Below are 26,916 nucleotides of genomic sequence, written 5' to 3'. Positions count from 1 at the left end.
ACCGGACTGTCTGCCGTATTCCTTAGAAACTTCTCCCGGCTCCTCCCTGCAGGCCTGGCCCTTTTCCTCCTTTTGACCAGCTCCCCATCCTCACTACCTTTCCACGGGCCAACCTGCCAGCCCCCACCCGCAGCACAAACATACGCTCTTTCTTCCCCTGATTTTTTTTCTAAGAGTCGCAGTGGGTTCTGTGCTTTGGTAGGCGTCCCTCCAAAAGCATAGGCAAGCAGACATGTGGCCTGTTTTCGGAAAAGACTCCAACGAAAGGGAGGAATCAGAGATGCTAAACAATGCTACGCAAAGTTGCAAGCTGCTCGGCTACAGTCCAGAAAATGAATCCAATTTTTCATTCTGTCATTATAAATATTTCATTGCAAATGGTACTGATTTTCTGCAACTGTGGTTAAGCAAAGGGCCTCTGTGTGAATATTTAAGAAAAAAAAAGGGGGGGGAGGAAGACAACGAAGAAGGAGGGGGGAAGGAAAGGTTAGCAACCAATTAATTTCTTACTTTAAATGTAAAAGATTCCGGGAGAAATTCAACAGTGATGTAGTGTGTGACTCAAAGAAGAAGAAGAAAAAAAACATTTACTCTGCTCTTCTTCTGACAGTTTCTCATAAAATATCTGCAGCCCATCTATCTTTTAGTACTCCAGGCTCCTCTGGAGAGCAGAAAATGGTGGTTTAAAGCTCACTTCAGTGCCAGTCTGCGGGAGATTGCTTTCCACAGGACCCCCGCTGATGGAGGCCTAGGGGAAGAGGCCCAGGAGTTATTCAATCAGCCCGAGACTCTGGGGCGGCTGGGGGTCCTTTGAGGGCTGATTATAAAGCTGCCCTCCTGTTGCCTGCCTCGGAACAGAATGAAATGAGCAGCCTCTTGCTGAGCAGATTCTGCAAGAAGGAATTTCACCTGTCATGGAGTTTGTCAGAATTTCAGGATTTATCTTGGTGCAAAATTAATAAAATACCAACCAGGATTTCAGGCTGACTACTCAGCTGTGTCATCTCAAAGTGATCTTTCACCCAGGAAAACCTGGACAGTGAGGACAGTCATTCTTGCCCTACTTTCCGTTCGGAGGGTGAGCGAGGCGATGCGATACCACCGGACGTCAGGGTGAGATTCTGAACCAATTACACACAAGGCTGCGTGACGTGTGGGTGCTACCGTCTTGATGCGTGACCTCTCACCCCACCGCTGTGGTTCTGAAGCCTCTTTGGAATAAGCCCAAGTCTGAAGCATAAAAAGGCCATTTCTGCAGTTTATAACACAGTAGGTCCCCTATGGCATCACATCTGTTAAATTCATACACTGGTATTTCAGGCCTGAATTTGATTTATCTCTTAAGAAGAAGTTCTCATGACAGACTGTGTTAAGAGCACAGATTGTGAAACATTACAAATTAATCTTAGGTCGGCTGTGGACGGGGAGGTGCGGTTTCAGCGTTTGTGTGAACATGTGCACCCTCGGGTCCCCGCACCCTTGGGGCTCCCTGCAGGATGTGGGCGTGGGGTGTGGCCATGGGAAGGGCCCTAGAGGGGAGGGGACAGGCAGGGGACAAACCTCTCTGCCTGCTCTGGGGCTCCGGGCTGCAGCCGGCTTGGGAGTTGGGCATCTCTGCCCACTCCACTGCAGAAGGTGGTGGCTTGCACCACACAAGTCGCCACAGCCGCTGCAGGTGGGGTTCTACGAAGCCCCAGGTTTGATCATTTTGAGCTGGGGCTTGCAGAGCCCTGGAGCAATTAGCTCTGGTCCTCAGGGTGGGCGGCATCATGTCACAGATGGGGCAGAGTGTGGGGACTGGCTTGGCACTCACGCCACCAGCTGGCCGGAGCCACTGGACAGAGGGCACAGACACTTCTCGGATTCGACTCTGGACTCCGAACTCAGGTTTGTAACAGGCATAACTCCATTCGCAACATCCACCTTGTCTCACATTCCTGGCCCCCCACCACACTCAGACCATGGGTACCTCTTCCTAATTGGTAATTGGCAGCACACCCCCGGCTTGCAGAGCCTGCCTTTGGTTTAAGACAATCGCTGCCTCCCTGTGTGTTTTCCGATGGACGTTTTCTATACGAGACATTAAGCAACACTGTAATGTGTTCCGTCCAGCTCTTCTCCTGGTTAACTGACAGTCCCGTTTCAGAGAGCCACCTTTACGAAGCAGTAGTGCCCCGACGTTATTAATACCAAGAGATCTCAGGAAAGAGCGAGAAAGGGAGAGGGAAAGCGCGCAAAGGAAGGCACAGATGGTGGGCGGGGACGCAGGGTGCTCTCAGCAGGCTTCAGTGGAGATGCATTAACTCCACGGAGGGATGAGGGCTGCCCACCAGTCCCATCATGAATTATAACTGAGTATGGGAGTGAGGTCTTGGTGCTTGGCTCACAGCAAACAGACTGTTCTATTTTCCTGCCCAATCACCTTTCACCCTCAGAAACTCAAAGCACAGCGAAGCGCACTGCTGATATTTTATGGTATCCCTGTAGCCTTTTATGTGTCTAGAAGGCACACAAACTTAGCAGATGCGCCCAGCGGTGGAAGTCAGATAATTATAAAATTAAGTTTTGGCAATGTCAAAAAGGAAACCTTTTTACGGGCGATTGGGGTTTCCAGCGAGAGGTGGTCTTCGGTCAGCTGGGGGATCCAATCAAAGCAGGAGGGGCGGCGGAAGACAGATGCCCGCCTCCCGGCCACGCTGGGTACCGGGGACGAGCCTCCCTTTTGCACACTTTTCTCCTCCTCCTACGTGAAGGCAGCTCCTGCCCAGTCGGTTCCGTTCTCCCACTCGCTCATTCAATGAAGTTATCAATGAAGGAGGCCTGTTATTTTAGGCAGTTTAAAATTTCACCGCTTTTCAAGGATTCGTTTACCCTGCCTTTCACTCCCGCTTAAAGCCTCAGAGTTGCTGTTCTAAATGACAGCACCGCGAGCGAGCACTGCTTTTAAGCACTATTCATCTCGCCCGCCACATCTCGGGCTTTTACAGAACATGGCTCTCTCTCCAATAAGGGGAACTCACTCTTTCATAGCTGCAGGGCAGAGCCTGTTCCGAGCTGTAGATTCGCTGCAAATATAACAATAAAGGATACAAATGTGAATTCCTCTTAAAATACACGCGTGGCTCGGAAGCTGCCTTGCCTTAGCAAACTCGATCAAGAGCAGCCTATCAATCTTTCTCCAAATGCACAGCAACAGCTCATTGCACGCGGCTGTCCGACGGATCGCCACATCGGTGGATCAGAAGGCGCTGGAACGAATTCTTTGCTCATTTCGGGGGATTTATAGTTGAAGTCCATGATTACCATCTCTTTTTCTAATTGTCACAACAGTTGGATATGGAGGTGGTGTTTTCCAATAGTCGGGTAAAAGTTGGTAAACACAAAGGGTCTATTCTTGGCATTTTGTCTCTGCTAATGTGAGGAAGCAGATCCATGTGTGGAGCAAACGTCTAAAATAGGAACATATGTGGGAACTGAACGTGCCTCTCTGGACTGCAGAATGTTCTAGAAAATCGGAATTTCCAGACCTCTCCAAAGGATCTGAGTACAAACGTGGGGAGACCGAGCTCTGTCTTTTCAGGACAATCAGGCCCGCAGTTTCTCGTTCCCTAAAGGAAACAGATCTTCTGGCGCTGTGGCAGCAGGCTGTCTTGGCGACATAGAAGGTGGTGGGGCCAGCTAGAGCGCAGCCAAAGCAGAATGTGGCAGAGGTGATGAACATTTCCAGGGGGTGGGGAGGGAGGGGGCTGTGGAACTGGCCACAGTGCTCTTCAGTACACCCTAGCTGGATGCTCCATAAAGTCGCACTGATGGCAGTTCGGAGATGGCCATCTGTCGTCAACTCTCGGCCAGACAAAAAAATAATGTAATGGCAGATCGCTAACAACAGGGCTGTTGGAGGAGGGAATGAGTCCTAGAACGAGGAGGTGGTGCTCCGTCTTTTAATAGCGAAAACCAGCCATCGATATGAACATCAAGAAATTAATGGATGGAGAATTTTTAAAAACTGAGCTGGGGTGTTGTAGAAACGACTCAGATGCAAACAGAGTGGTTTTAGCTTATCACAGTCGCCTCTGCTGCCCCGACTGCAGTCATATTAACCACTCGGTTCTTGAAAATTTGACTAGCAGGACACATGGTGAAGCAGTGAGGGCCAAATTTAGTAAAAGGTGAGCCCACGTCGTGCCTCCAAGCATGCACACACAGATTAGGCATTTATTGGTACAAAACGGGTAATTGAAAATGCATTTACTCATTTAGTCCAAATGAGTTCATTGTGACAATCATGCTTATCCATCTTTCTGGATGCTTGCTTAATTTCTCGACACAGTCTTAGAAAAAAGCAAAATAAAGCTACCTTATCTTTAGATGCATTGTAAATGCTATAAAATTTTAAACTCCCTTCTTTGCTCAAGAAAAACCTTAGCTTTGTGCTACTGCATAGATGTTAGGAAGTGGGGAGAAGCAGGGAGAGAGAGAATGAATGAAAAACAGTCAAAGTGAGGTGAGCTGTGTTCTATTTCTTTGTCCTATATGATTAACTCTCTGCCTTCAATGGTAAGGCCAATCAATCTTGATTGAATTATCCAATATTAACAGCTGAAAGTGATCAAAAGTAATGGTGAAAACATAGCACCAATCAATAAATCAATGCAAATGATTCAGTTCCTGGAGATTCGATCAAATAAAAGAGATAGATCAATTTAACCACTGAGTAAATTAAGTGGAAGTTGGTGGAACACCAATTTACTTCAAAAGCCTTGCAGGCCCACAAAGCAGAGAAATGAGGTGGTGGAGAAAGGGACCAGTTCCAGACCCACATGCTCACTTGACACAATTTATGCTCCTGAGATCCTAAGGCTATGTGACATGTTCCGGGGCTGTGATTTCAACCCCAAGAACAGAAGATACAGAGGTCCAAAGGATCGGAGGAAATGGAGAGCCCAGGTACTGGGAAACATAAGCCACCCAGGAAGAGGCAGGAAGGACCTCCCCCACACTGAGCTCTAGAACGCAGTGAGGGCAGGCCCAGACAGGGCGATGGGCAAATCTTCCAATCTGGGGTTCCCAAAGGAAGACCACATGATAAGAGGCAAGCAGGACAGGGTTTTGAGTCTTAGAGTTGGAGTGGGGAATGGCAGTTGAACTGCCATTCAAACTGCATTAGATATAAAAATAAAACAGTTGAAAAATACACAAAAGTCGTGAGGACTACCAGAGGCAAGAGTTTAAGGGCATGTCTTCTAGCTTTTTAAAGGCACACTTTTCCATTCCTTCAGGTTGCAAAAGAAGATCAGCCTGAGAAAATATGACAACAAAAGAAAACAAACCTTTCCCCAAAGCACACCCAGATCCCACCTTGTCTTTGATGGAGGGGCAAGATAAAACTTTTCGTTTTGGTCACACGTCCTTAATCTGGGGTGTGTGGAGAGAAGGGGCAGGTTGTTTGGAAATACACTTCTGAAAGCAAATCTATTTTGTTTTATGGTTATATGCTAGAAAGAAAAAAGCCCAAGACTCTTTAATCCCTTAAAAAAGATGAATGTTTAAAAATAAGAATTTTAACGTGGGTACCAATTAACATGAAACTATGTCAAGGTATGATTAATTGGGAAATTATTCCAGTAGAACTAGAGCAGAGAGCTAAGGAACATTCTGATGTGTCTGAGATAGAGATTTCATTTCTGAGTAATGATGACTCTTGATTTTGTTTACTTAGGTCAGCACTAAGGAACAGGGAAGAGCATCAGGCAACCAGTGTTCACCCCATGTCTGTTTTGTTCTACACTCTGCACTGAGTGCTCAGGATGACTTACTTGCTGTGCTCTCTCACCAGGATCCTGGGAGTTAGGCAGGAGGCCTTGTTGTTTCCCACATGCCCATTTTACAGATGGTAACACTGAAGCCACACAGTCGAGAGCTTGTAAGTGGCAATGACCAGAATCAAAACCCTGGTGATTCCCCTCTGCAACTGATGCCCTTTCCCTTGTACTAAGCTGCCTATAGAGAATTGAAAGCAAATTAAAACAAATGAGAAAACCCATAGAAAGTATTTTCTCAAACTACTAGCCGTTGGAGACTTAATGGGTGGCTAATCACATCCATCCTTCAGAACCGGGCTCGAATGTGTCCCTCCCGATGTCTTTCTTGAGTCTCCCAGCTGGAGAATAAGCATCTTCTCTTGGAATACTTAAAACGGTTTATTACATATTAGCTCATATAATGGTTAATCATACACGTATCTTATCTTTTCTAGTAGACTGTAAATATGATCTATTTCTAATTATTTTTGATATGTCATAGAGTGAGATCATGGTCAATTTAAAAGATAAAGTTATAGTTTTATAAGTATTTTAATTAATAAATATATTTCCTTTTTTAATCATGGCACTGGGGCAACAGAAGTAGACAGCATAGCACTTGTGATTTTTACTATTAACAAGGACTCCTCAACGTCTCATCACGTATTATTTAATAACTTGAGACACAAATTTGTATTAAGCTTATTAAAAGGCTGGTTGAGGGAAGGAGCTAAGTCAGCGGGCGACCCAGTGACTGGCTGGGCAGCCACATTTCTACCCTATAGGGCCAATACTACGTGCACTGCTTGGTTTTTCTTTCGGGGGTACAACCATGAGACCTGAGCACCAGTTAAACTGTGGTGAAAAAAAGATGCATCAACATCATGTGATTTGGTGGGAAAGTGATTTGAGAAGAAAAACAGCTGAAGAGACAATTGCCTATTTAAACAGAAGTGCTATCCGAAAGAAAATCATGGTGTATCCTTCCCAACGTCAGATGATTACTGCAATTTGAGTGTGGAAAACATAGCATTCATGAGCTAATGAAGGGAAGGGCTGCCTATCATAGTAATCTTTGATTCAAAAGGAATTCAAATACCAGCATCTCAGAACCTGAAGTTCACCTAGGCCTATCCCCTCGCTCCCTGCTGCTGGAATTCCCTCTCTGTTCATTAAATTCGTAACATGGTGCCTGGTGGAACTTTCTATGGAGACCCATCAGAAGACGATGATTGGATCACTGCCTTCGAATTGTAGCTTTTCTAGAGGCAGCAATTAAACAGTAATTACTCTATTGAAAGAAAGTGGCCTATTCAGCAGCATTTTTACAAACACACCACTTGCTCACACCTGTATAAACCACTTTGGATACAAATATGCATTGTGGGATATTATTCTTGGACCACACCAGCCCTCTCTCAAGGCGGCTTCCTTAAGTTCGGCAGAAAAAAGTTCTGAGGTCTATTAGGAAAACATTTGAAACATTCAACATATCCATTTGCTTTTAAAATAACAAAATGTTCATTTAGTTCAAATAATTCACTTTTATTCCAAAGGACATCTTCCCTACCAGCAGGCTAGGCGGACATATATTAGAATTCCTTGCACAAATGAAGGAAAACTCTACCAAAGGAAAAAGACTATGTCTTGCCAATAATTATATGGTATCTATCTCTAAACTGGGATTTAGAACTTTTGGTCAGAAAGGTTTAGGGGTCATGTGAGGAACATAGCTTCCTCGGGGTGCCTGGGTGGCTCAGTAGGTTAAAGCCTCTGCCTTCGGCTCAGGTCATGATCCCAGGGTCTTGGGATCAAGCCCCGCATCGGGCTCTCTGCTTGACAGGGAGCCTGCTTCCCCTCCTCTCTCTGCCTACTTGTGATTTCTGTCTGTCAAATAAATAAATAAAATCATTAAAAAAAAAAAAAGAACATAACTTCCACACCAGCAAAAGGTGTGTCCTAGATTGAGTGTTCCATAGAAATAGAGGTTTTAATGTTTAATTCTAAAAGGAACTGTGGTCTGTGATGTCCAAAAGATGATGTCTGAGTCCTTGGTCTCCTGAAGATGAACAGTGTATAATGAGGAATTATCTGAGCTCGGACTGGCATTGTAGGCAATATCAATGAAAATGACACACACACTCGTGTGTGTGTGTGTGTTGGGTATATAATTTTATACCCAACAAAGCACTTCTAGTCACACACACACACACACACACAAAATGCTTTCTCGTTTTTAACTGTCCATAAGCAGTGAAAGAAATGTAAATTACTTATTATGGCAATGAAATAATTTATGCACCATTAAAAGATACACCATCATTATGTAGTAAGTTGATTTTGAAATGCTCATCCTAGACTTACAGTAGTATTCTCACTCTGACAGAAGAGTCAAATAATCTATATGCTTTCAGGGGCACCTGGGTGGCTTAGTCAGTTAAGTATCTGACTTCAGCTCAGGTCATGATATTGGTGTCCTGGGACAGAGCAGGCAGGATGTCAGGCTCCCTGTTCAGTGGGGAGACTACTTCTCCCTCTCCCTCCGCCTCCCACCTCCGCACCTCCACTCACGCTCTCTTTCTCTCAAATAAATAAATAAAATCTTTTTTTTTTTTTAAAGGCTATACGCTTTCAACCTCCAATAGGATTTCAGTTCTTGGACATTTAGTTTTATAATCTCTTATGAAAAGTCCTCCTTTCTGAACTTCAGTGGCATAAAAAAGTATCTGAGTATGAGTTCAAGAGGTATGTATGATGTGTATCAATTTTAACATTTGCATTTATTTTCCACACCAGAGCGTGAACCAAAGTGGGCTGATAAAATGGTTTCATTTTTCATTTTTCTACTCTTATGATTTTGGTTACCAATCTAATTTTCTACCGTTACCTTAATTTCAGTCGATTTCCCCCCTCATTCTAGAAATTAACAAAACTATTACAGTTTTTGTACACTTATCATACTCACTTTTTATGCAAGAAATAAAAGAAATCAATCCTTAAAAATTACATTAATTCCATCCTCTGAGCACGGGTGTAAAGGTAATTTGGGTAATGAAAGCAAATGTACGGGACTGTGAACCCCTGAGGGTAAAGCATAAAAATCTAAACATTCTCAAAACTAGAAAAAGTAAAGTTAACTCTGGTCCATTTTTCTTAATGTATTGTAACCAAAAGCCACTACTACTATTGGGGATTTTAGAAAATAGACCTACATAGATATTCCAATGACTATGGATGTTAGCTTTCTAAAAATTATCATATACTAACTATAAAAACTAATCTTATCTAAGGGATGATGCATGTATTGAGCCTGAGTATTCATATCAAGACCAAAAATGTGGGGCACCTGGGTGGCTTAGTTGGTTGAGTGTCCAACTCTTGATTTTGGCTCAGGTCATGATCTCAGGGTCATGAGATCAAGCCCCACATTCAGCTCTGTACTCAGCAGGGAGTCTGCTTGAGATTCTCTCTCTCCCTCTGCCCCTCCACCCTCCAAAAGACCAAATATGTATGATTCTGAGCTATGGGATTAGAAAAAGAGTGCTCACCACTTTGGATTATGGTCTAAGTCTTATTGTCGCCCAGATCACAATTTGAATGAATGAGTCAAGAATGACTTGAGACGTGTTGGAACTCCTAAGATCTTAAAGAGTCAGAAAGAGTTGTGTTTTGTATTGTAGGTTATAAACCAACAGTCCTCAAAGTGTGACTTGGGGATCCCTGGGGTCTCCTAGATCCTCTCAGGGGGTCTGCTATGTCAATACTATTTTCACAATAGCATTAAGACATTATTTGTCCTTTACACTCTCATTATCTCATGAGTGCATAGTGGTGTTTCCTAGGGGCTAGTTGACAAGCGATGACATCATCTTTCTGGCAGCTGCAGAATCGCATGTGTGTATATTCTTGTGTTTAAAACATCTTTCAATTTCGATTTCTAATATGGAAATATCAATAGATAATAACCCACACAAATCAAAGCCCTTTGGGTCATCAATCATTTTAAGTGTAAAGGTATCCTGAGATCAAAGAGTTTGAAAACAACAGGTCTATACTAATTGTAGAAAAGAATGAAAACTGTACATTCCACAAAACCCTAAAATACACTATAAAAGAAACTGGAGTCCTGAAGGATGTGTTTAATTGCTTAGTTTTTTTCTGTACTACCCTGGGCTATAGGTTACTAGGGCCTTATTGGGTTCTTTTAATGAAAGACATTGAAGTCTTGCCACAGGATAGCTGTATTAGGAATCTACTAATACAGCACAAAAGTGCAATTTTGTTGCAAAATTTTTTCAGGAACATTAGATAGAAGTCAACACCTTTTATTTTAACCTATTATTAATTCTCCACTGTTTATGTGCTAATTAAGTAACACTAGGTGTATTGGCCATATCCTTTACAGAGTCATAAGAACCCAAATGACTTATCTTTTGATACCTATTGCAATAAGAACATATTTCCAAACAGCAATTTAGGTTAAATTAAGAAGATATACTTTTCAACAATAGTCTAACTTGGCCAATCTTCTATATTCCATTCCCAAACAGATGTGACAGAGTAGAGATCTATTTAGAAGTGATAAAAAGTAAGATAGCAACTTTAATTTCGGTCCACTGACGCCATTGTCACAATGAAATGGGCTCACCCATTCTTTCAAATATTTTTTATTCCACTTCCTTAATTTGCTATTGGTTTATTTGTAGAATAAGACAACAAACTGCAAATTCCTTATTTTGACGCATAATTCACATAAATCTGGTTTCCCCAGAGCTCTAGGAGGTACAAAGCTGTCCCAGGGTCCACTGTGTCAGATGAGGATCTAAGGAGTGGGTGGGGCTCTGAGTTCCTGCTTCATCCAGATCTGGTTGAAGGCATTCAATGCAAGAAATAACTACCCCTTCCCCCTTTTAAGGCTAAATGACTTTATTGTTAATGATCGTGCTCATAATAATAAAACAACTTTGTGTTTGAATCCATTTTCCTCTAACGGCTCCAACAAAATTTAACAAAAACCTGTTACTCCTGTAATTTCATTAGAAAAATGAGGATAAGTATTATGCCCATTTTTCAGATGAAGTAACAGAAAACAAAACAAAACAAGAGTTATTTTCTTCCACAATAAGTAACATTTTTCAGGGTAGCATCCAGGTCTCTTACCCATATTTTAGCCACTAGTCTATTGCCAGGAGTAATAAAACCAACGGAACATTCGTACTGTATTTTTTGGTTTGTACCTTAGATTCAGACCTCTTCAGTTCATTTATACCTAACAGCAACCCCATAAGCATTACACTTGTCTGTCAGTTCTTCGTATCTGAGGTTCAGAGACATTATGGACCCGTGCACAGCCACATATCTAGCAAGTGGACACTCAAGGCTAAACCTCATGTCTTTGGGTGCCAACATTTTAAGTAGGAGGCTGTTACTGGGTAATAATTATTCTAGTCTATTAAGCAGAAGAAACTTACTAGACAAGAGTACAGCTTCTTTCTTCTCTTCCCTTCTCCCTTCCAATTCTGAGCCCCTCAGGACAACAATAACTTGGACATCCATCCAGCTTGAAGTCCAGTGGGAACAGAACATGAATAAAACAGGATCAGGGAGAACGGGCCATGACAGCGAGGTGAATGATCCCACAGTCCAATAAACCTGACCCCTAAGCCTATCACACTGGGTCAGAAGGTCCAATTATAGGTCTGTTCCAGTTCTTTTTATGATTGACAGCAGCCAGAGGCAAAATTACTTTGGTGTCTGTTAATCCAGCCTCTAATTTTCCCTTTGCCCCAATACACACAGAGCATCATGGTGGCCCTGGGTGAGTGATACTGCGAATCCAGATTTAAAATGCCCTTGTCTCCTATAAGAAGAGCAACTGAGTTCAATCCCGGTTCTCCTCATGGGGACATTACCTGCAGCTCTGTTTGGAAGAAAAACTTCTGTGGACATTGTGTGCAGTCATAGATCTTGTCTTCTTGTCCATGGGCAGAGAAAATATGCTGCTGCAACTTGTTTGCTTGAACAAACACTGAAATGATAAAAGGATGGTGAACTTTGGGTTATTTTCTCTCTGCAATGCCCTCAGTCGATGACTCCCCATGAAGAGCCCCCCCACCCCCGACTGAGCAGCCTCAACGGCACACCTTCTCGGTGTGACTACTGGCAGGCACTGGGGAGGGCTGAGTCACACTTGCTCATGGTTGGGTCACTGGCTTTTGCGAAGGTGTCCTCTACCAGGCACCCAATTCAACCCAAACAGCTCCCGAGTAAAGGTTTATTGAGGCCCCGCTCCCTATAAATCTTTTAAAAATCAAGCTGAAAATTGTCAAATGCACAGCCCCGTCTGAACAGAAATGACTCTTATTTCTCAGCAACCCACAGGTTAAGAAATCATAGATGCCAAAACCCTGTTTATTGTATTTGCCTAAAGTTACAGCTAGCGAACAGTTCTCTATTTAAATGTGTTAATGCTAAAAATTATATCCCACAGCTACTCTGGGGCACTGTCTATAAATGTGAAACAGAACGGCAGGTAAATTCTCTTTGGATACTTTAAGATCAACTCAGCCTACACACTGAATGCAAGGGTTTCAATAATATAAACATGTTCAATTTTAATGACTACAAAACAAGGCCCTAAGACTGTGTAACAGTTTACCTAGGAGACATACTATTAATAATTAAATTGTATATGCCAGAGGCAGTGTTTGGGTTGGCAGAACTGACTTCTGATGGATGCCTGGTGCACCCTGACCTAAAAAAGTTTTCGTCTACAATATTAATCTGTATAGGCAGGGAAAGGATTTATTAAAGATGTTGGCATTTGACTTTGACTCCACTCTAATCATTAAAATTATTCTAATTGCCAGCCAACCTAAAATATTAGAATATTGTTCTTGTGAGTCATACATTTTAATCACATTTCTCATTACCTTAAAAAACGACTCAGATTTCTTCTCTCCCACCTAACATGCTTTATAGTGGAAGGTTTTTTTTTTTTTAATTGTTATTTCTAAAATTACTTCAAGATATACTAAAACAATTCAGGTCTGTCAGCACAGAAAATGCAGACTGCTCATGTTTAATGCATTTTTGTCTCTTACCTACATCAACAAAAAGAAATGGGGTTTTTATACAGATTTGCAACGGCTCTCCATATAACTTAGCACATTTTATGAGGCTTCTGGCTACAACATCAAATAACTATTTTATTGGGGGTCTTAATCATAAGGAGATCTATGACCCAGTCTTCCTGATGAAGACTTATTCTGAGCTTTTATACAGAACTCAGACTCCTGACTCATGGTATCTTGAGATAAATACTATGTCATGGTAAAAATATAACAATATATATATTTTTCTTAACTACGGTGAACAAACTGCTGGTTACCAGAGGGGAGGTTGTGGGGAGGGGGGGAATGGGCACAATGAGGTATGGGGATTAAGGAGCACTGGGTGATGCATGGAAGTGCTGAATCACTATATTGTACACCTGAAACTAATAAAACACTGCATATTAGCTACCTGGAATGAAATTAAAAATTTAAAAATTCAAACAAAAGAATTTAAAAAAAGCAAGCCTCCCCTCCCCCATAAACCCAACATATATTTTAAAATATAAGTTGTGGGGCGCCTAGGTGGCTCAGTCATTAAGTGTTTGCCTTCAGCTCAGGTCATGACCCCAGAGTCCTGGGATCAAGCCCCACATCAGGCTCCCTGATCGGCGGGAAGCCTGCTTCTCCCTTTCCCCCTGCCTGTGTTCCCTCTCTCGCTGTGTCTCTCTCTGTCAAATAGATAAATAAAAAAATCCAAAAAAAAAATAAAATAAAATACAAGTTGAAAGAATTAAAATAACCAGTTCCTTGAGGAGTGGCTGATGAAATGACTGAACTAGAAAGAGCCTCACAGGCAAATGTTGAAGCCAGAGCCATCACCACACTCAAGTACTACTTGTGGTAACTGGGCAATGAACGTGGCCCCTCTCTTATTTTGTTACAGGATCGAAATCTATAGGCTGAATGCAGTGAAGGTTAAGAATCAATGCCTGAAAGCTTGCTCTGCAGACAAAGAAGCCAGTTTTGAGAGAAGGATATATTTTTGTTTTGTTTTGCTCTTTTTTTGTTGTTTTTTGTTTTTTTGACAAATAAGGAGGAGACATATCCTTGAGGGGCTTGACTATCAAGTTCAAGACACATGCAAAATGATCACAGAGGATTTTCCAAAATAACTTTGTCACTGTTGGAGGGAGTACCAGAAATGTGTGTGATCATATTTCAACCCCTGTGGGGTTCAAATTATAGTTTCTGATTTACATTTTTTTTTTTTTTTTTTGGCCGCTGCTGTTGGAAACGCTAGTGCTATAGCATCCAATAAAAGTTTCTTCTCAAAAGCGTAAATTTGTATCCACTTCTACTTTAAAAATCCAATTTGATAGGAAATAAATGCCTCATCTAATCTGTTTTCTAGTTTCAAGAATTTGGGAGGGTTTTCGTAATATCTTTTGTATTTCCTATGGGGACTGTTACAAAATTCTCCACGTTTAAAAAACAGACATGGGCTGGGCAGCATGGCTGCTGTTCTAGTCAGACGCCTTGCAATTCAGAAACCGCTCTGAGCAGGCATTCTCTGTCTGGGTGACCTTTTAACACCAAGAGGAGAAAAGTGAACAGAACATGGATGTCGTTTTCCAAATGGAAAAGTGCAAAGTTCTGCGGGAGCTCGAAATGCCATTTGTTCATTCTGACAGTTAACCTCCTTGCCCATTTGAGCCTTTAAGTAGGCGGCCATCAATAATGCTAATCAGCAGAAATCAAACATCTTCTCCCCAAATTGAACTGAAGTCCTGTCCGCAAAAGGCCGTAGCTTTGATAGGAAAAGACCTGACCCGGCCACGGAGCTCTCTAGAGTTTCCTACCTGTGAAGCAGACAGGGCACTTGAAGGTACCTCCCATCCCTTCGAAGCTATGCTCTATCAGATGGCACTGGAGTTTGGCAGGGGAGTCGAAGGTCTGGCTGCAGAGTTTGCATTCGTGGTTCAGTCCTTCATCTGTTAAGGAGAATACATGAGCAGAAAAGTTGAAGCTCACCGCCTCTTTAATAGACGTGAATTCACTATAACAGCACACATTGAACTATTTCTGTCACTGAGTAGAAATATGTAGTAGCGTATAAGGTTGTTGGTTATTCGTTCACCTTACCTATGCATTTACAGCAACTTAAGACATTTCTGGAATTTAACCTCCAAAGATAATCAGAAGGCAGGGTTTGATTTAGGAGATTGCATTTTGTTCAGCTTTTAAAGCATAATTAGACATCACTGATAAGGCATCTCCTTTTCACGATCATGTTTTTATGGCTGTGCATTTAGAAAGTCCTAAAATAATGGACCCATAGAAAAATGGAGCCCTTCTTCCTCAGGCCTCTCCTCTGGTTTACTTAGAAGGTTCTACAAGTTTCTATTTCTAACTATAAGGTTTTTAGTGGTCTTCCCACAAACTTTCTTTTTCTATTCCCAAGATGTTCAGGCAATTTTGAAATATTATCAATGCTTATAGCATATCCTATAAGTGCTTTATTTTTTCTGCATGGGACTCTTGGTTCCCCATATCTTCTCGGTTCAGTGCTCTCTCTACTTTGTGAGACAGTTTTAATTTTACCCTGTGATCTAGACTGCCTTTCTCCAAAGGAACATCTATGAGCTCCAAGCTCACTTTTGACTAGTCCTGGATTTTTCTTTGCTATCTTAGGGATAAGATGGCAGAAAAATATTCTGACGTAATAATAATTGCTACAAAATGTGCAGCTTCTGTTGTTGATCGACACCATCATTTTTATGTTGCTTTTGCCTCATTAAAATGTTTCTGAAATATTTAAGTAATTAAAGAATTCATTTAATTCTTTAATTAACACTTAAGAATTATTCCAACTTATTTCAAATTGCAATGATAAATGAAACCCAGTAATGCTAACACGAACAACTCACATTTCTTTAGTGTTTTCTGTGTTGCAGATACTGTTCTACATGCCCACAGAGAGACATTCATTTAACAACTATGATTAGTCCCATTTTATAGATGGGAAAAATGAGGCCCAGAGAGTTTAAGTGATTTTTTTTTTTTTCCTGAGTCACAGGGGCAATATTTGGTGGAGCCAGAACTGAGCTCCAGGCATCCTGGCCTCAAGGTCCAGGACCTTAGCAAATAGACTGCCATACACCAATGACTCCCAGACAACTTCTCAGAGAGAGGAAGGGCTGAGAGGCAGTGATTTAACCCAGCCTGTTACAAGTTACACTTTTATCTTCTCCTATTTGCAGTGATTAAACACGTGATTAAGGAACATGAGTGTCAGATATTCTCGGGCTAGGAAATGAAAGGCATATTCACACCATGGGGGTAACAAGTCTATCCTCCAAACGTATCTCCTCCCATGGAACCCAAGTGCACGTGGAAGTCCTTCACCAGCTGCTATTACTGGCAACACAAAGGGTCAATTACAAAGTGAATTATTATTAGCTAACTAGGAGTAAAATCACTCCATTTGTATTCCTAATCTTTCTTCTCACACAAGTATGAGTCTTTAGAAGCAGAGGATTGGAATTTGTAAAAAGAGAAGCAAAGCACTAATTAAGCCACCCAGTACTGTCTACATTTCACAAGAGATAAAAACCTACTCTGTATTTGGGTGGCACAGTAAATTCCTTGATTATAATTATGTAAGAAGGACTTTAATTGTGCATACTGACATGACAAGGGGTTATACAAAAAGCTTTACGGATTATATAAGATCAAGGGGTTTTCATCTGTTCCTTTCTCTCTCTCCCTCTCTTTTTCTAATCATAAAGTCACCAACATTTTCCCAAATTTTAGACATTAAGAAATATCAGGAACACAATTTATTGTAGGGAACTGGGTCTGTAAGTTGATTAAAGAAATAGTGGCCAAATTTAAATGTTTTCTCTTTCCTCAACGCTGCATACATTACTTGGGTGATAAGAAGGTAACCAAGAGTTCAACTCTTGGTTAACTCGTGTGTTTGGCACAAGAACCAAGATGTGGTCTATGGGTGTGAGCAGGTACACACACTTGTTCCAGAATTCTTAACCTTACAATATTTGCGAAGAAACATATAAGCCTGGTTGGCTTTCTAGGCGATAATGACTGACTGTTCCGCAAACACAAAGTGAATTATGCAAGTTAGATCTATGTTTCTTGACTATGAATATTTTGTTTGGAAAACTAATAGGATAAATACACATGTGTATGACTACAAAGAAAACATCCTTATCAATTTTTATTTATTTCTTAACCTGAGAACAGAGAAGTGCTATCCCAAAACATTACACGATCCAAACTTAGTCAAGTGAATTCACAAGAAGGCGACACATAGTCATAAAGCATTTACACATTATTAGGGCAGACTTAGTTTTCATGAATCCTGAACTCCGTGAAGGCACTAAGTGATGGCAATGATCATAACAATAGCTTCCAACATTTTCAGAACTCTTTATAGTAAACAGCCCATTTTAATATTGGGAAAAAAAAAAAAAAACATGTTTGCTGTTCTACCCGCCTTTCATTTTTAAGTTACACAGAGGTCTTTTCCAAGGAACTTTTCCTAGCTACTTGAGCAGGACGGAAAATGCATCTGGATTACTACACAGCAAATGGTAGATAAGCAAAAGCCAGTGTGCTCCAAGCTAGACAGGGCACACTATCTACGCATTTCTCCCACCTTTATTAACTTCCCTACTCATTTTCCCTGTGCTCACACTTGCTTATTTCCACAGGGTCGAATGGATAATGAATGAGAGAGACAGAAGGACCCAAACCATTTTACCACTGAATAACAGAACTCATTTTGTATTTTTTTAACTAAAGAAGGGGGCAGAGAGAGTAATGGCGAACTAAGAAAACGTATTTATAATAAGAATTTCAAAGGTTTAACCTTACTTAGAGTCTCTGTTTATGTCTGCTCCCACACATTCTCTATAAACATCGTGTGGCGAAGAGCAGGGTCTTAATTTTCAAAGAAGTTCTAAAAAGTCCTTGGTACTGGGGGGAATCTACGTTAGGTAAGCCCTGCTTCCTTTCAAAACGGAGCTTCTCTCCTCTTGCTATCTGGTAGAGTGGGTAAGGAACTGGAAAGTTGCGTTGTGGTTTTAATTTAAAGTTGACGTTCATGAAGTGTCACTGTCAACACCTCTGATTTTGGGCAAACTTGAGCCTCGGGCTCAGGATTTTGCCGACAGAGCTACAACTTGCACCTTGTCTTTTTATCTCCCTTCTTCTTAAAGGTGCCAAAAGCCTAAAAATTCAATCAAAGTAACCATTTCTGCTCTCCGGAAAGGTAGCAGCTGACAGTAATTGGATAATACAGTATGAGTCATTTATTAAAAAGAGATTCTGAGTCAATTGATTTAATAACCATTACAATATTCCATTAAGGATATAATAGGCTAGTGCAGCCCTATTTTTTTTTTATTGAGTTATAGATGAGATCTATGGGTGAAATTTCTAGATTTTTCTTCCCTTTTTGCTTATCTATAGTCTCCAGATTTTCGAGTTTAATTTGCCTTTGTAGGTGATTTTGAAAGTTAAAGACTAAAAAGCACTACCCTCTCTAAACCCAGTTACAACACTGAAATTCTGATGGTCAAAAGGTTACAAAGGAAATGGGCAATAGGGGGCTCAGTGGGTTAAGCCTCTGCCTTCGACTCAGGTCATGATCTCAGGGTCCTGGGATCAAGCCCTGCATCTAGCTCTCTGCCCAGTAGGGAGCCTGCTTCCCCTGCTCTCTCTGCCTGCTGCTCTGCTTACTTGTGATCTCTCTCTCTCTCTGTGTCAAATAAATAAATTAAAATCTTAAGGGAAAAAAAAAGGGGGGGAATGGGTAATAGTATGGAGGACAGAAAAATTCTAGTTCTGAACACTAGGCTGAAGACTATTCTAGTCAAGTACATATGAGAGCACGGAAAGGGAGCAAGAACCATCGGAGTGTAGATTAGACAACTGAAAGAAGAATATGGAGCTTTCATTATAAACCTGCCTCTTTCCAGAACAAAGAGAAAACCCCTGTTTATTGTACGCTGATGGAGGGGAGGACGCCTGTGGCCAGCACTGTTGGGCCAAGGTCAGGAAGGGCAAGAGTGAAGTTGTCACCACTGAGAACATGTTGGAAGCCAGCAACTTTCTGTCCTGGTGAGCCACTTGAAAGCATGACCAAAGATGGCATGGGTATCATCGAGAAATAATTTCCCATGTATAGAAATTTCAGCTCAAATAATTACTTCCATTTGTTAATCTGCATTTAAGTGTGAACATAAATGTAAACAGGAATTGAGTCTACATAGAAGATACTGATGCTAATGTAAATATTTACTCCACTATTAAATGTTTCAAAGGAAAAGAGTCTGAATACATAATTGCAAGTTACAACCTCAATGCTTTGGTAGGGAACGTGATGATCATTTACAAAACTTTGTGCTATAAGAAAAAAATCTGTTTGTCAGAGGCCAGTTCAAAGGGAAATGATCATTTCTATCCCTCCAATTTATAAAACGTGGACCAACACAGCTATTAATCAGTCAGCTTTGTAACAGAAAAAAAATGAGAGTTGCCATTTGGATGCTCAAGCACAACTCAAGTTATAAGCTCCAACATGGCAATTGTTAGCTTAACAGAAGACACTGACATTTCAATATAAGCTTTAAACAAGAGAAACACTTTAAGCAGCCTCCAGACTGTGTGTCCCATGTTTATACTCCTTTTCCTTCAATAAAAACAAAAATCTAGAGCAGCTACAAGCAAATGTTCGGTGGTTGACTTACACGCAGCTGTTATCCCGGGAGTCACTGGGGGCCCCGTTGTATCGTCTGATCAACACTGCAGCCATTACGGAGGACCAATTTGTAACGGTTTCTAAGTAAAACTCCTTCTCTTATTTACCCTCGAGACTGGCCGGAAGGGTCCTCCAGCCTCTTCCACTGCATAAATCTATAGGCTAAAAGTCCAAAGATACAAACCCCTCTCAGTGCATCATCCTAGGGCAGGGGCCAAACTTAAAAGCTCTGATCTGACTGCGAGTATACCCTGCCCTTGGAATCCAAACAGAGGAATCAAACGCCCTGCAGGTGTAATTTTTCCAGTTCGAACGCATATACCACTATATCCTTATATATATTTTTAAATCCAAGAAAACTATGCCCTAAACCAATTCCCAACCCCCAACCCTTTACTCGGCTTCTCTTCCCTGAGTTAATTTCCAAGCACACATTTATAAGCTAGGGGTCTGAAGAGTAACAAAGAAAAGCCACACATGACAAAACTCACCCCTTGGCTACGTTGGCTCACCCTAGAAACCAGGAGGAGAAAAATAGGCAGGCTGTACTGTAATTTGCCATGCACACAGCCATCGCGTCTCTCTAGGTCCACAGCGCTCAGGCCACTATGATTTGTTGTGTTCTACACGGCGCATACTTCACGCCCGCAACACAAACACGTAGGGGTGCTAATTTGGCGATGGAGACTATTACTTAGGATTCAAGGTCTGCCAGTAGATCAGTCATCAAGTCCCCAAAGTCAGGCTGAATTTGAGAGCCCTGAATATTACGTGAACCCTTTCCCACCCTAGCTAAAGAGCTCTGCCTGTTCCATTGCATAGTGCAACGTGAAAACGAAGACTGACACCAGCTCCTTCCTGGATTTTCTCACTGGCAGTACGGGAGCGTGGGCCACCGTCAGGATTCCTATGCCACACAAGAGAGGAATATGAGATCCAAGCGTAAGACACACCGGAAGAGAGAAAGGGCACTGGGGATCCTAGGAGTAAATGAGCAGCAGGTGCCTCAACATTGACTAGCCACATGTGCCACCCTCAGGTGTCCCGAGAAAAGCCAAATGATATGCATCCCGTGTGTCTCAGCCAGAATTTTATTTCAAGGAGCCCTACAAGGTGCAAGGCTGCATTTAACTCAGTTACTCCCTGGTTTTGGCCCATGGTCTTAAAGGCTACAATGCTTTTGGACTTTAGAAGCAAAGCCACTGATCCTGACACTGTTATTTCCTGTCTTGAACTTCTCATTATCAGCAGGGCTGGAGCAGGAAATGATTCAGCTGGGGTAGGCTGCATTGTACCCAGCAGATTTTAAAGAGCCCAGGGGCTGCCTGGGGCCCCATAAACATCAGCAGCTTGGAAACTAGCAGGAGGTCCAGGTGGGCCGGGATGGGAGAGGCAGGCAGTGGGATTTTAGATGCTCTGAGATGCAGTATTGTCCAATTCCTTGGCTATTATTATCGGTCGTGGGTATTAGTTATTTGAACACGCTCGTGTAGGAGAAAACACGGGAACACTGTTCAAACAATACATAATAAAACAACCCACTAAAAAGTGGCTTCCTTCCACCTGTGGGGACTCAGCAGCAATATTTTGGCACACGTCTCAAATTAAGGATGAGCATGTAGACGGAAGATATCTTTCAAACCTGACCAGTGTGTTGGCCCCTTCAGGGCGTCAGCCTTTTCCTCTCTACTTTTCCTGATCGAAACACAAGCCCACAGTTGAAGCCTCAGAGAAAACATACAGTGCCAGCAAACAGCTTTAAAGTTAAAAGTCTGGGCTCCAAATGTTTTCATTTAAGAAAAAAAAAAATCAGTTTTTGGTAATGCACTGATAAAATCACTTTGAGCTCCACTCACCCCTCTCCATAAGAAAAAGCATTCTTAACTAAGAAAAGAAGAAAGAAGCATATGTTTTTCAATAAAAATACTATCAGCCCTGAAAAAGGCAAGGGTAGGGAGAGGGTTGAGAGCGAGGACTACGACCAACTTAAGTCTGAAATACACGCCTTCAATTTCTGTCTGTAGAAAAGAGAGTGGCTTTAAAAAAAAAAATGAGCTTGTGGTATAAAGCTTTAACTTCAGTATATGCTGCTGCATTGCATAGAAAGGGATCTGGTTTACTTGAAGTCAATTCTCCCCCTTTTTTCTGCTCACTTGAATACATGAAAGTAACTCTTTCCTTTTACAAAGTTTTTACCACCTAATCTTCAGTGGTGCAATGTTCTCTGCCTTGACAGCAAGTTTCTGACCACACGAGACAGTATAAAAACTTACTTCCCTTTGCATAATAATTAGACATACAAGATGATTGGAAATAGCATGTTTCTAATTCAGTAATGCATTTCATCTCTTGCCTTGCCTGCTAAAGAGTGGGGGATGGCAGCCCAGGACATCTCAATGCAAGGGAGTGCCAAACACGGAGTTTGGTGTTATTCATCAATTTGTGCCACAAGGCAAGTTTTAGGAGGGCAAGGGCTTTTGTCTGTTTGGTGCACTGATGTATGCCAAGTATCTAAACCAGGACAGTGCTCATGGCCGGGATGCAATAAATATTGAATTTATGGGGAAATACACAATTAGCCGGTCCAACATCTAATTTCAATCAGAACAAAAACAACAAAGCAGTATTTATTATTTATCAATTGTTTTGTTTTGTTTTCTTTCTTTCTGTTTTTTTTTATTTTATTTTATTTATTTTTTTTTACAAAGAGAGAAAGCACACAAGCAGGGGGAGCGGCATGTAGAGTAGGCACAGGGAAAAGCAGCAGACTCCCCACCAAGCAAGCAGCCCGATGCGGGACTCGATCCCAGGACTCTGGGATCATGAGCTGAGCTGAAGGCAGATGCTTAACTGACTGGGCCACTGAGGCGCCCCTAGCAATTGTTTTAAACGTTTGCTCCATTCCCTTGTACATTAAACCCCATGTGATGACACATTTGGACTAACCAAATTCACCTTACACTGCTTGCCTTCATTATTTCCTGAAATACGATAAAAATCCTCTGGTGACTAAAACATTCGCAAAGTATAAACTGTCTTATCTGACAGTTGATCTCTGGCAAGAAACTGATGAGCCCAAATCTTAGCCCTTCAAGAGGAAAAGCGTTATCATGCATTTTATATCTGAAATACCGAAAAAGAACCTTGTGTAAGAAGGGATAATTACCTTTTATTTTCCCCAAGTCAACAGAGAAGGCTCAGCATCACACATCCATGAGACCATAGTTATGTTTTTAAACGATTTTTATTAATAGTTCTGTATTCTTCTCTTATAAAGCTCCCTTCTTTTAACTAATTGGTACAATCAGATGTATGCGTTGATTACACTCTTTACCAAAAATTTCTCTTGCTGGATATTAAATGCCTGCTATTAATGCCCTCACATCTAAGACCTCTGGCACTGGTTTAGCAAAGGTGTATTCACCTCCGAGCACTGTATGGAAGAAAACCGCAAATTGGTAAAATCGGAAGAGGACAGTTCATGCAGCATAAGCTAAGTAGAACCTGCTTTAAAGTTAAATCTATCAGGAAAACATCTTGGAGGACTGAGACAGTGCAACAGTCAATATTAATTCCGCACAGCGGTGGGCCAGCCGCGGGAGCCACACGCTGGACACAGTTCTCATCAGGTATGTGCTTGTGTTACTGTTGCTGGCTTTATGGTAAAGGGTCAGAGCCTTTTCTTTTGTTTACCTTCTTCCTCTTGGCATAAAGCCACTCGTTATCTGAAGGAGAAAGTCTCCAAACGCTGAAAAGCTGTTCATCTTTGCTAGAAAGCATGGCTTGCAATTGCAGATGATTTTAAAACAAAAATAAAAACAAAACTAAACAAAGAAACGGAACAAGGTTCAGCAGCTTCTGCAAATATCATGGATCTCAACAATACTGGTTTTTTGTTTTTTTTTTTTTAATCACCCACAGGTTCAAGACAAGAAACTAGTCAGGCATTTCCAAAGCTAATTATCTTTCTAGGAAACTTCTGTTATGGACAACTTTTTGCCAAGTCATCTAAGCTGCAGCGTTTAGAATCAGGGTTCACCACTGAAGCACAAGTTGAAGAGGCGATGGGTGGCGTGCGAAGGCAGGAAAGGGGCAAGGATCTCAGATCTCCAGGGGAACTTATCCTGCCCCTTCTACTTGGTGGCAGACAATATGCAGAAAATCCTAAGCAGCAGTGCAAAAATCAGAATACTGCACATTATTTGCAAATGACTCACATTTTTTTTGTTCTATTGGTGTGACCTTAGAAACTCGGCCTTGAAGAATAAAAAAAGGTAATGGCGCAATAAGTGCAATAAGATTTCTAAAAACAGTTTATTGGAAATGTGCTGTGAAACTTGAATTCTTCTAATCAAACGACGCCACCCCTTAGAGAAATTTTCCTGGGTATTATTAAAGTGATATACTGCAGTACTAGTTAGAGCTCCATAACCTTTAAATTGCCTGATTGTAATTAAGGCCACTAGTTTTATTTAGGAAGGTTCAAGGAGGCTCCATTTAAGTTGGCTTAACTAGTGTGAATTTAATGTCATGCTGCCAGAAGGCAGAGGAGCTCTGGCCTGGCTGTTCCGTGGCACAGGCAGCTGTGGGGTCATGAATTCTAAATTAAGCCCAGATTTAAAGAAACTACAGCTATCAGGACGTAGCTGGGTGTGTGCAAGTACGCATCCCCGTGGTAGCATGTGTGCATCCCTCGTTCATCCGTCCATCCATGCATTCATTCACTGCACCGGCAGTTTCCCCATCTGGGAATCTAAATACGTTTGATTATTTATCGCATGAGTAGGGGGGTTTATAGTTACCCTTAAAGGCATAATGACTGCTCTCATTGAAAGGTGGGGCTTAAGACAATGTCCAATCAGCATTAATGATTTAAAATAAAATGTGCTTGTAACAAAGTTGTAAAGGCGGGAACGTTGCTCGCACTATAAAAGAAATCCTAGGCAGGAAAATTTACAGTTAGCTAGATGAGGAGGAAAGGAAGGGGACTGTTTGGACAGGGCCACGAAATGGAGCACTGAGCCTAACACATAAACTGCACCAGAAGGGCAGCAAATCAAGGACTGAAAACAAAAGATAAGAGAAAATGAAGTACTCGATGCACAGACTAGCAGAAGCAAAGAGTAGCGGCAGAAAGAAAACACTTAAGGATTTGACCCGTGTTCAAAATTTTACTGGATGTGAGCTCAAAAACATTCATCTCTGGATAGAAGGCTGGCACTTTTCTGTAGCTCCAACAGCAATAATGATAAATGAATTTCTGTACAGCCAAGCAGCTCAAGCCGCCAACTACGTTACCACCATATAATTAATAACAATAAGCTATTAAAGAGAACAGCAGGTTACAACTATAAGGTGTCAAAATATATTAGCAAAGGAGAAAGCCGCAACACACACTTAAAAGAAAAATAAACGTAGAGTGTGTGAACCTAGACACTGGCTTCTTCCGCGCCCTATTGTAGATAAAGCTTTTATGCTTAAAGAGAAATAGAGGATGGCATAAAACTACTATAAGGTGATTAACGTCCCTCCAAAAGCAAATAACGCTCCCAGGGCTCAGAGAAATCTGAAAAGTGATATGGGAAACATGATTGTGAGGGCCCGGGAGAGTTGGCTGACCATGATTTGGTGTTATCCCTTTACTAAGAAATATTCTAATAGATACCTCCCTAAACTGTATTTGTTGGCCCAAGTATTTTCAACGATCCCAGAACATTGTGCTTTTTTAGTGTAAAATGAAGAAGCAATAAACTAGGAATGCGTAGGGGGAAAAATGAAAGGGTAAATGTTATGTAATTGGCTAAATGCTGGGATGTTAGCTAAAGGTTAGAAGTGGCCATGGAGACGATCTAATTAACTACTGACTTGTTTAAAAGATGTGAAAATTGAGACTAGAGTAACTGACACACTCATGATGGCAAAGCATTTGGTCATGGTCAGTGCCAGAATTCAGTGTGCTCGAAGCCAACACCACACCGTCCCACCAAACCCTCACTTAAAAAAAGCTTCCTCCTTCTTAAGTACAGTGATTTAAGTTGTTAGTTAAGCTAAGTAGGTTACTGTCTTTCTAGATCTCTTAGTAATGTGTGACGAGTTCTTTCTATTTCCATGCCTCCTGGGCACCCCTTTGCTCCTGGACAAGACAAAGGCTGAACTTATTCCAGTCCATTTTATCTTTATCACTTACTCCCCCGCTCTGCCCGACCACCACCGTTAGAGTCTCTCTTGCCCTTGCTGGGAGTGCTCCTATCCCTTCAGAAGCGAAGTGAAGACTTGACTAATATGCAGCTCCTGTCGGTTATAGAAAGTTAAACTCCCGTTTTCTCCAGATTCTGCATAAGAGTGAGGAACACCATTCTTGGTAAAGCGCTTTGGTTTGAGCTGTCAGTGTGAAAGAAACACTCGTGATTCAACCCATGACGGAGAAGGCATCCGTGGTGGAATGTTGATGTTTTCTCTCAATGGCCAATAACCTACTGATTTGGTTAAACCGTCACCTGAAACCCTATAGAGACTGGCCTGGAGCTTTCCTTTATGGAATTATAATTATTCAGAAACAAAGACTGATTTCTTAATTCTATTCTGCCTACAGTTAATTATACTTCTTTAAGTTCCTGACTCATTCTGATATGGTACTAAATTGAGTATCTGAGAAGAAACCGGAACTGAACGCATATTCCTAAGTGTGTGGCTTACTAAAAAGGTAATGCCATAGTTATGTATGGAAAATAGGTTAGCTCAATATGTTCCTAACCTACTTTCCTCTCTTGGGCATCATTCTGGATACACCAACACATTTAGGCACTATATGCTGAAGCCGAGATGTTACTGGCATACCAATGAATCATGCTCATTTCTATTTCCTTCTGTCTGTTTCCTGTCAGTCAAGAGCAGGTGAGAGATTATCATCTATTGAGATGGGAAAAGAGAAGGAAGAGAAGGAGAGGCAGAGAGGGAGGGAGGGAGGGAAGGAGGGAAAGGAGGTATGTCCAAAGATTTACGTTGTAACAAAGATTTCTCTCTGATTTCTACTTAGCTAGGAAGTATAGTGAAGTTCAGATTCCTAGGTGTTTTGTTAGGTCGAAAACCAAAGCTAAAGACTATGAAATGGGCCTAACAAAAACCACGCATTAGTTACTAAGTGTATCTGTTAAATGAAGCATGAGACATAATAATTAAGGATTGCTCTTTCTTAGATAGCAATTCCTTCCATTACCTTCTGCAAAGCTGTTAAATATTTCTAAGTCTATAATGCCAAATTATAAAGATGCTTTGG

General features: G+C 41.6%; 1 protein-coding gene across 1 annotated transcript in view; it reads right to left on the bottom strand.

Annotated features, from left to right (window-relative positions):
• Positions 1-26,916, bottom strand: part of ZNF521 (zinc finger protein 521) — a 275,165-nt gene that overhangs the window by 15,034 nt on the left and 233,215 nt on the right. The window contains exons 6-7 of the mRNA XM_080821879.1: positions 14,716-14,847; positions 11,714-11,829 (exon numbers count right to left, since the gene is read on the bottom strand). Coding sequence (XP_080678005.1) covers positions 11,714-11,829; positions 14,716-14,847 — 248 coding nt within the window. The remainder of the gene's footprint in view (positions 1-11,713; positions 11,830-14,715; positions 14,848-26,916) is intronic.

This window comes from Martes martes (genome assembly GCF_963455335.1).
Source record: "Martes martes genome assembly, chromosome: 13".
Classification (NCBI taxonomy): domain Eukaryota; kingdom Metazoa; phylum Chordata; class Mammalia; order Carnivora; family Mustelidae; genus Martes; species Martes martes.
This window is presented reverse-complemented; position numbering and strand designations above follow the sequence as displayed.